The following is a 10,663-nucleotide window of genomic DNA, read 5'->3' as shown; positions in this document are numbered from 1 at the left end:
TTCCTTATTGTTCTTTTAGAACCATAAAGAGCCACCTTAAAAACTGGCAAGAAAATCCAGGGCCAGTGGCCATCCAAATGATTAACTAGCTTTTTTTTTCTTTCTAGACCTTTACGTTTGCAAAATGCTTTCATGCCCATTTTAAATATATTTAACTGAAAGTTTCAGCTGTCTTTGGTAAAAAGACATGTTGAGGAAAAAAGGAGCTAAAAATATTAAAAACGGTGACCTAAATCCTACCTTGTCAATATTGGGTGAGAGTTCCTTTAAGAAGATAGAAATGGTTTAGAGAGGAGGAGTCAAAAATGGTCAGAAATACTAAAATTCTAAATACTAAAATTGAGCATATTTGTGTTTGTTAAGATGTTACATTGTTGTTGTGGTTATATGCCATTGAGTCACTTGCTATTCATAGCAACCCTATGTACAACAGCTTGGAACCCTGCTCTGTCCTGAGCCAACTTTATCATCTCTAACACATGCACCCCATGACCCAAGACACTGAGTCAATGCATCTCATCAAGGGTCTTCCTTTCCTGCACTGTCCCTGTCCCCTCTCAGGCATGATGTCCCTCTCCATGGATTAATCCCTCCTTGCAGCATGCCCAAAGTATGTCAGACGGAGCTTCAGAATCATCAGAGCTGCTTCCAAGGAGCAGCCTGGTTTCGCCCCCTCTAGGACGAACCTGTTTGTTTTTCTAGCAATACCCTTCTCTAGCATCACAACTCAAAGGCATCAGTTCTCTTTCTCTTATCCCTAGTCATTGTCCAGCTTTCTGATGTGGAGTAAGTAATTACAAAGATCACGGGAGTGGGGTTGATAATGGAACAAAAGGTCAATACACTTTGGTCTGAATCTCGTGAATCCTAAAGAAACTTGAAACATTCATGAATGATTTCTCTCTTCCCAGATGTTTGTGACACATCTGGTTTTGGTTTCATTTTCCTGCCCATCATCCCTGAGGACCTACACGACCGTGTTTTGGCCTTTCAACCCTTTTCCTTTATGACTACAGTTGTCTAAAGTAGAGTGGACACAGACTAGCTGGTAAGTATCCTGTTTAGGAAAGCCGTCTATACCTTGCTTCCTTTTCTCAGTCTTTTTTGGAGGTGGCTTGAGTGGGTAACAAGAGCTTATGACATCTTCCCAGTGAGAAACCTTGGGCAGGCAGTGTGTTCAAAGAGCAAGCCAGAATGTTTACTTTTATCCCCCACCCCCCCAGAATGTTTACTCTTAATGGAGATAAATCTATCCCTAGTTTATGTAACGTTGGAGTTTCTGTACAGCTGCACTGTGTACGTCTGGGGCTAGGCAAAACTTTAGATGGTTATTCTGCAGTGTCCTATAGAGTTATTATGAGTTTGAATCAGTCCAACGGCCAACAAAAGTGTGTTCTCTTTTGGGACTTTCCCCTGAGCATTGCTAAGATGCTTAGTGTCCCTGATTTCTACTTGTTAGATGCTGGTAGCCCTCTACTCGTTAGTGTGACAACTGAAAATATCTCCAGATATTTTTATATCTCCAGTGCTTCCTGGGAAGCACTGATAAAATTGAGATCAGAAAGTATATCGTAATCATATCAATATGGTCAGAAACTGACATTAAGGGTTCATGATCTGGTGTTAAGCATTACCTTAATAAGGCAGTTATCAGATGATCTGAGATAGTCCTTAAAAGCTAAGATATGTATGTTGTCCTTTTTGATGTCATCCCACGTGATTCTGACATTTTCTTCATTTTCCTTACATCTCATCTCCGATTTTTCTAGTATGTTTTCATTGAGGTTCTTGTCTTCCAGCTCACTGACTGTCTGCTCGCTCTCTTCTGTACTTTTTTTGGACCCTCCAGCATGTTGGATACTTCTGCAATTTCTGTCTTAATATTTTGAATTACATTTTCATGCATTTCTGTTATGTCTAGTACTGTGTTGGCCGTCGTCTTTCTATCTTCTGATGGTTTAAGTTCTTGTACTTCTTTATCTATAGTTTCAATTTTCCCATCTTTTACATTTTTTTTTCTGTCATTGTGCAAGTTCCTCGTCACTGATATATTTCTTCTGGCTCCCTGTTTCTGGAGTATTCACTTTCTTAATGGCTTCCATTGGTTTTTCTGTCATTTGCACCTTCATCTGTAACTATTCAAATAACTCTGCATCAATATATTTCTTCTGGTTCTCTAACTTTAGGATATTCCCTTTATGTGCGGCTTCCATTGTTTCTTCCATCATTTTCACTTTCTTTCCTAGTTGTTTGAATGCCTCCATTTCAACTTGTATCTTCTATCTTCTTGCTATTCCACTACTAGGAATATACCCCAAGGATATTAAAACTGAGACACATTTGGAGATTTCTATACCAGTGTTCATAGCAGCATTATTCATCATTACAAACACATGGGAAAAGCTCCTATGTGCAGCCACAACCAAATGAATTGAGAAAATTGTGGTACATTCACACAATGGAATACTATACAGCACTCAGGAGCAATGATTTTGAAAAATACTATGTAACTTGAGATATACTGGAGAGCATTATGTTGAGTGAAATAACTCGGTCTCATAAGGACAAATACTACATAAGATCATTATTGTAAAACTAGAAGGATAACTGCTAAAATGTGTATGGGAACCCAAGAGGGAAGAGGTGAGAGCAGAGGGGTGAGGATGGGTGGGGCAAAATCACAGCATTGTGCAATTTGGTGGGTGGAAGGAGGAGGTACCAGAAGTGGGGAAGACCCTGTGAGGACCTGAAAAGACCAGGTAATCATGGGTATAGTCCTATGGTGATTAATTTTATAAAATATAATATGTGGGAATTACTGTATGAAACAGTGTTAATGAAGAAAAATATGGGGGAAGATATGCATAATAAAAAAAGAAAGTCGTATGTGGCTTTTTTTTAATTGCCTTTGAGTCAAGCACAACTCATAGTGACCCTGTTAACAAAAGGCCTGAAGCCTCTCTACAACTGTTGACATCTATCAAAGTTCACAGAGTTTCAAAGGCATGCTGTTTAGGAATTGGATGCCACTCCTGTTTCCATATGTGGTTAGTGCCTTCTATATTGAAAAGCAAAGATATACTCTATAATTATATAACTTTGTTTTGGTGTTGTTGAGAGGGGCAAAGGGATAGGAAAGATTCAATGGGGACTTGGAAAGGATAAAAATAGGCACAGATCTATAGTAGTTAATTATATAAAGTACAATGTATATGAATGATTATATAAAACACAGGGTACATGAAGAAAACACAATGTAAATGAAAGTTCATGTAAAACACAATGTATATGCATGAAACACAATATATGATTGATTGTATGCAAATAAAAATATGAGAAAGGAAAAAAGGAATCTCAGATAGATGTACCAGTGTTTTATGTTCTTCTTGGAAATAACTAAGGATATAATGTTTTTTTAAAAAAGAAAGAGCTAAAATAGGTGCCTGTTTACCTTATTACTCAGAGCTGACATTTCATAAGTGCATCTTAGTTGTTGTTATAACGATTTTTGTCACTATGAAAGCCAGTCTGGTCACTATGGCAACTGGCTGGTTACCATGGCAACCAATGTGTTCACAATGACAAATAGGTCAGCATGGAAACCAGTTTGGTCACTATGGCAACTGGCTGGTCACCATGACAACTTGTTTGATCACCGTGGAAACCAGTGCCATGGAGTTGATTCCTACTCATGGAGACTCCATGTGCTTCAGAGAATTCTGCTCCATAGTTTTCAATGACTGATTTGTTGAATGTAGATCACCAGGCATTTCTTCCGAGATGCCTTTGAGTAGTGTACTTGACCCTTCAACCTTTTTGGTCAGCAGCAAACATGTTAACTATTTGCAGATAAAATAGACACCCATTAAATAATGTTAGCAAATGAAAAAACTATTTTAGCTAAATATTGTCATAATTGTTAAGTGCTGTGGAGCTGTGAATGACTCATCGTGACCCTGTGAACAACAGACCTGAGCCCGGTCCTGTCCTGTGCCATTCTCACCATCTCCAGCACACGTAAGCTCATTGCTTCAGTCACTGTGTCAATCCCTGTCATCGAGGGTCTTCCTCTCCTTCACTCTCTACCTTTCTAAGCATGATGTCCCTTCCCAACGAATAGCCTCTCCTAGCAACATGCCCAAAATATGAGATGAAGTTTTGCCATCCTTATTTCCAAAAGGAATGTTCTAGTTGCACTTTTTCCAAGACATATCTGTTTGTTATTTTGGCAGTTCATGGGATATTCAGTACTCTTCTCAAACACCACAACTCGAAGGCATCATTTCTTCTTCTGTCATCTTTATTCACTTGTCCAGCCCTTGGATACATACCAAGTGGCTGAAAAGACCATGACCTGAATCAGGAACACCTTAGTCTTCAAAGTGTCATCATCACTCCTCAGTCATTTGGAGAGATCTCGGATAGCAGATTTTCCCCAGTGCCTTACGTTTCCCGACCTCCTGGCTGCTGGTACCAAAGTTGTTGTTTGTGAATCTAAGATGAAATTGTTATTTATTTCAACCTTTTCTTCATCTATCATGATATTGCCTGTTGGGCCAGTGATAGGGATGTTTGTCTTCTTGATGTTGATGATATTAAAATCTTAGTATGCTTATTGTTGTTACTTATTTTTCAGTATTATATTAAAGAACAAACTTCTTCTGAATGACCTGGGAGGCATATGCATAAAAGAAGTCATACCCCTTGATTGAAATGATAGGGGTTTTTAGGAATTTCCAACTAGGGGTCTTTTATTGTTCTTGTATCTTCAAATGGATGCCTTTGAGCTGTGGTGCTGGAGAAGAGTATTGAGAGTACCATGTACTGCTAGGAAAACAAACAGATTCATCCTGGAAAGGGTCAAACATTGTGCCTCCTTGGAGGCAAGGATTTGAGGCTCCGTCTAACATACTTTGGACATGTTGTGAGGAGGGACCAGTCCTTGGAGAGGGACATCATGCTTGGGAGGGTGGAGGGACAGCGCAGGAGGAGAAGGTCCCTATGAGGTGGATTGATTCAGTGACTGGGGTAATCGGGATGGGTGTATCGGAGACTGTGCAATTGGCACAGGACAGAGTAGAGTTTAGGGCTGTTGTACTTATATAGGGTCGCTATGAGTCGCAAGTGACTCAACGACACATAACAACAACAACAACATCTTCAAATCAAAATCCATTCATAGCTGACCTTCCAGTGAGTTTTCAGAGGCTGTAAATTACATGGGAAGAGACTGCTTATCTTTCTCCCACAGAGCTGCTGGTACATTCAAACTGTGTGCCTTTGGGTGGACAGTGCAACTCTTCACCACTGGGTCACCAGAGCTCCCTGAAACTTAAAGCCTATCAGAGCTTAATTGTTAACTCATACATATTTTTAGTTTTGCTTTGCCACTTTTGGAAAACAGAAATCAGTACGGCAAGGAGGGACCAGTCCTTGGAGAGGGATATTATGCTTGGGAGGGTGTAGGGACAGGGCAAGAGAAGATGACCCTGGATAAGATGGATTAACTCAGTGCCGGATAACAGCTAGGTGTGTCAGAGAGGATAAGATTGGCTCAGGATAGAGCAGGGTTCAGAGCTGTTGTACAGAGGGTAACTATGAGTCATCGCAGGCCACTTGATGGCACATAACAACAGTTGCGAAAATATGTATGTGTGTAGTTATTTATTTATTTGAGGGGCCCTAATGGTTATAGCACTCAGCTACTAACTAAAGGTTGTTAGTTCGAACCCATCAGCTGCCCCACGGAAGAAAAGCGAGGTGGTCTGGTTCCCTAGATTTACAGCTGTGGAGAGCTTATGGCCCAGTTCTACTCTGTCCTTCAGAGCCCCTGGTTTTAAACCACACCCTCAGTTATAAACTTTTTTTTTTAGAATTTACAACATATATTTTTTAATTGGTTTGCTAACAAAGTCCATTTATACTGTGTTTCACACTATTTTTCATTCACATTGTATTTCATACAACCATTCTTACTCATTATGTTAAAAATATGGAACGCTTCACGAATTTGCGTGTCGTCCTTGCGCAGGGGCCATGCTAATCTCTGTATTGTTCCAGTTTTAGTTATGTGCTGCCGAAGTGAGCACAATTATAAACTATTTTTTGAGAAACGTGTCCCCGACAATACAGTGGCATGTTTTTGCACAAATTCTCCCTTTCCGTCTCTCTCCATAATCACTGTTCACAAGTTGAAAAATAATGTCATTTCAAGTAAAAATTTATTAAAACAGCAATTCCATAGAAAACGAAACCACACTATAAATAATAACCATTTAATTAATTACAATTGAAATACTTTTATTTAAAAATGGTCCCATTCACATTCTCCAAAACCTCTTGTGAGATTTTGAGAACGCTTTGTCCCCCAAAGTGTGGGACTTGCAGCAGTTGGCAGGTTGGTTATGGGAGTCTTAGATTTTATTTAGTCTCGGAACAGGAAGCACAAGCAGTGCAGGTATTGTCTTCCATTTAGGCGTTTCCGGCCGTCGTGTTTACTCTAGACATAATGTGAGGACAAATTTGTTCATTTAAAGCCACAGGTAGATTAAGGTCTGCAGACCCTACTGGCCCAAATAAGTAGCTTTTCAGATGACTGAGGCAGCTTTGGAACGTCACAGCTGAGTCAAGTGGAGGAGTCTGACCTGACCTGGAGGTGGTTGCTTCATCAAGAAGCATGACCATAGTGGTAGAGAGAGCACAAGGAAAGATGCAGTGACCACATCTCCAGACTGGGACAAAGTGAAACAGTAAACAAATGGGGACTGAGAAGTCCATGGAGTCCTGGAGGTACGTAGAGTTCCAGAGGTGGTGTGTTAGGCCGCCTTCCTATACCTGTTAGCCTGATAACAGTATTAGTGACCTGTGTACTAGATACACGTTGAAGAATCTTGGACCCAGGAGATGACCAGTCTTGATGCTCAGATGCCCCATGTACTGGGGATAGACTGACCACAAGAAGCATTGGGTGACTTGATAGGGATCTAGAAAACCAGGGCCCACCCCAGGAAATCGTGACTCCAGCATACCTAGCAAAAGACTTTGCAATGCGCATTTTTAACAGGGTCCCCCCGGGTGATTCTGATACACAGCTCCATCTAGGGTCTTCTGTAAAGACTGGGCGGTAGCACTTTTCTTGCAAGGAGAGAGTGGTCACGAAAAAAAGCTAAACAGCACCATATAGAACTGAGGTCCTTTGGCCAAAGAATCAGACTAGAGGAGATCCCTCCCCAGTCCTCAAGGAGATGCATAAACCACTGTTCCAATTTATGCCTCACACAAGAAAAGGCTTTTCCCTGCCTGTCCCTAAGGGGTCAATGTATCAATCCTATTTATTTCATCATTTGACATCAAGTATTGTTTTAGTATATTTTTTTGGTATATATGGATAACGACTCGATGGCACATAACAACAACAACATGTGGATGATAGATAATAGCAAAGCATAAAAAAAATCTATAAAGTTACTTATATTTTTAGCTTAGAAATAAGAACACTCAGAAGAGGACATTCCAAACAGAATCTTAATGGGAAGTTTTAGAACTATTGGATTATAAATTCAAAGGTCAAACTCTTTTTTTTTTTTATGTGATAAGAAAATACTGAGGGAGAATGACTTTCAGATTGGTCCCAGCCATCCCATAGACTCAAGCATTTGCTCTGTTTTTCAGAGGCTGTGCTCCTTATTTGTGAACCTGTAGGTGATGGCTGTGCTCACAGCTAAGCGTCTGACCCTGTTCAGTCCTTTCTGAGTTACCTCGAGGCTGCAGGGGCCCAGAGTTCATATCCCTGTGGAATCTAGGGACAGGTTCTTTGGTGGGAGGGCTACTTCCCTGGTTCTTATTGCTGGTGGTTGAGGGGTGGGTGTTTCCCTGGTTCTCACAGTCTCTTCCCAAGATGTGGATGGAAGTTTCTGGTTTATTCCATGGAAACTGCTTAGTGACTTATAGACTCTGGGCCTCAGAGTCTCTGAGGTATGAAGTCCCTTAGGAAGGTTAGGACAGGAGCAAGGAAACAGTGCTTTCATTGGTCCCCGAGTCTGTTTTCTAGATATAAGTATGCAACAGTAAGGTTTTTCTTTTTGAGCATGTGTGGGTACAAATCATGCTGACATGGATTCCTACAGAGACAGTCAAGGCTCAGAAGCATTCAGGTAACGCGGCCGAGGTTGGACTTGGGTTGGGGCAGAGCCTGCTCACCCTTCATGGTAGTCCTGCTGGTAGAGGGGCCTGGTGGACAGAACATCCAGTGACAGGTTCCTCTGCTCTTGCTCAGACGAGACCTGGTAGTAACCCAGCAAATCCATGGCATCAGAACAGACTTTCTGAAGTTGAGTAACTTTGTGGAAAGGCAGGGTCCAGCGCCAGGCCTGGGAGACATTGAGGGCGTTCCTAGACCCTGTGTGGAAGGCATGTTTACCCATGCCCTTGCCTTGGGTGATGTTTTGCACCCAGGTCTGGAGCTGGGGCAAGAATTTCAATCCTACAAAGTCATACATTCGCTGAGTCTGGTTCTGGGGGTCCCGGACCAGGTCCTCATAGCGCACCAGCAGGTAACGCTGCTGCAGAGCTTTGGGCAAACGCTTTGTGGCCTCGAAGATCTCCTGATGGCTTTTGCAGATGGTTTGCATCACCTGGTAAGGCCAGTCTTCCTTCTGCGCTCGTTGCCACTTCTCCCCTAACACAATGCGGCTGTCAATCATGAGTTCCGAGGTGGTGTGCTCTCGGGAAGAGAACACAGCCCGTGGGTCCCGGACCAGGTGCACGATGTACAGGTTGAGGGACGGGTCTCTCAGCAGTGGGTAGAGAGACTTCAGACTGAAGAAGCGCACCTCCTTGAGCACCACGTGGCTGTGAGATTGGCAGGCCTTCTCCACCATCTCAAAGGGCTGTTGATTACACAGGATCTTACAGTGAGCATGGGAGATGATCCTACCCTGAGGGACGACGTTACAAGCAGGTGGAGAGCACAGGGCCCGGCTGGTCTCCCACTGGAAGAGGCTGGACTGTTTCCGGGGACCAGGTTGCATGTAGGCATCGAAAACGTCCATGTCGCAATGAAAGATGGAGCGCACGAGGTCCCGCACTGCCATGCCCAGCTTGACGGCCGTGCTCTCGGGAAAGCTCATCCAGACGTGCCAGGCCGGCTCCATCAGGTAGAAGACATTGGGGTGCTGCCCGAAAACCTGCCCCACAAAGGAAGAGCCAGAGCGCCACGAAGACAGGATCAGCACATGCACGGGCTTGGGCTTCTCCTCCGAAGGCAGAGAGGTGAGCTTGTAGTTGTACAGATGAAAAAACAGAGCCGAGATCACCATCTGGCAAAGCAGGAACAGCAGCAGCCTCATCTTCTTGGACTGCATCACTGGACAGGAGTTAAAGACCTTTAGGAAACAAGGAGATAGACTTGTTAGGCCGCTGGCTTAGTGTGACTTCATGTCATTTCCTCTCCTTCCTTCTCGCTTTTGCTAGACCTCCATGAAGGATTGCCATAGATGCTTGAACCCTCCTGCAACCAACTACACCAGTCCTTTTCCACATCAATTTCTATGCAAATAGATTGTTTGTTTCAGGCTCTTCAGTTCCTCCCTCTTGGTCCTTTTTGTTCCTTGGGTCACCAAGAATGCCTTTTGCCAGTTGCCATCAAGCTGATTCCCATTCGTGGTGGGTGACCCCATATGAGTCAGAAGTAGAACTGTGCGCTGTAGGGTTTTCAGTAGTAGATCACCAGGCCTTTCTTGGGAGGTGCCTGTAGGTGGACTTGAACTTCAGATCTTTCACGTAGCTTCTAGAAGTTCCACCAAGATGCCTAAATCAAGCAGAGGACCAACTCTTTCCTAAAGAGGTGCCTTATCTCCTGGTGTGTTACTTGTCAACTACAATACAACTCAAGCCTGGGTTGACTCCCTTGCTGATTTCTCCTGAAACTGAGAGGTGAGCAGTGTTGTGGACCTCTGCCCTGAGGTCCTGGCTCACCTGTCTCTGTTGGGAGTTGTCTCTAAGGACTACTAACTACAAGACTCCTTCTCTTTGTTTCCATTGAGCCACAGGACTTCCCATTTCAACCCTTCTGAAGGGTTATGGCTGCAGGTTACGTGACAGCTGGCTGGTCTTTAGAGCTGTCTCTTCAGCAACAGCAAGACGTTCACACAGCCTGTTATCCTGTGAGACTAGAGATGCTGACCCAGGACTGACCCTGCATCGGTGTAGGTAATCAGCTATGGGTAGTCCCAAGGTTACTGACTTAGGGACCGCGTCTACTTGCCTTTAAACATTAAAGGGAAATTTGTGTAATTTTGTCCTCACTTGGAATCAGTTTAACCAATTCATACTTGCACCAGATTTCACTCATAGTAGCATGAGTCAGTGATTAAGAAAAAGCTAAGGAAAATTTGCATACAGAAAGAAGTATTTGATTATTTTCAGGGATGGAAGGGAGAAGAAGAAAAACTCATAACTAGACAATACCCTTTTTCCATACCTACTCAATCTGTGTGCTAAGCAAATAATTTAAGAAGCCAGTCTATATGGAGAAGAATGTGGCATCACGATTGGAGGAAGATCATCAGTAGCTTGAGTTAGCAGATGACAAAACTGTGCTTGCTGAGAGTGAGGAGGACTTGAAACACTTACTGCAATAGATCATAGGCTACTGCCTTCAATA

At 42.8% G+C, this 10,663-nt stretch overlaps 1 protein-coding gene across 1 annotated transcript; it reads right to left on the bottom strand.

Moving 5' to 3' along the window:
* Positions 1 to 8,195: 8,195 nt before the first annotated feature.
* Positions 8,196 to 9,347, bottom strand: CHST4 (carbohydrate (N-acetylglucosamine 6-O) sulfotransferase 4). Its single transcript, XM_006878871.1, has one exon. It carries the CDS (start codon positions 9,345 to 9,347, stop codon positions 8,196 to 8,198), a length of 1,152 nt encoding a protein of 383 aa, XP_006878933.1.
* Between the last annotated feature and the right edge of the window lie 1,316 nt (positions 9,348 to 10,663).

Source organism: Elephantulus edwardii, unplaced genomic scaffold (genome assembly GCF_000299155.1).
Source record: "Elephantulus edwardii isolate Elephantulus edwardi_28Jun2011 unplaced genomic scaffold, EleEdw1.0 scaffold00001, whole genome shotgun sequence".
NCBI classification, from domain to species: Eukaryota; Metazoa; Chordata; class Mammalia; order Macroscelidea; family Macroscelididae; genus Elephantulus; species Elephantulus edwardii.
Note: the sequence above shows the minus strand (reverse complement) of the source record. Positions and strands in the feature narration are given on the sequence as shown.

Coding starts and splice junctions, on each gene's coding strand:
- CHST4 (XM_006878871.1), bottom strand. CDS start 9,347: ATGAGGCTGCTGCTGTTCCTGCTTTGCCAGATGGTGATCTCGGCTCTG.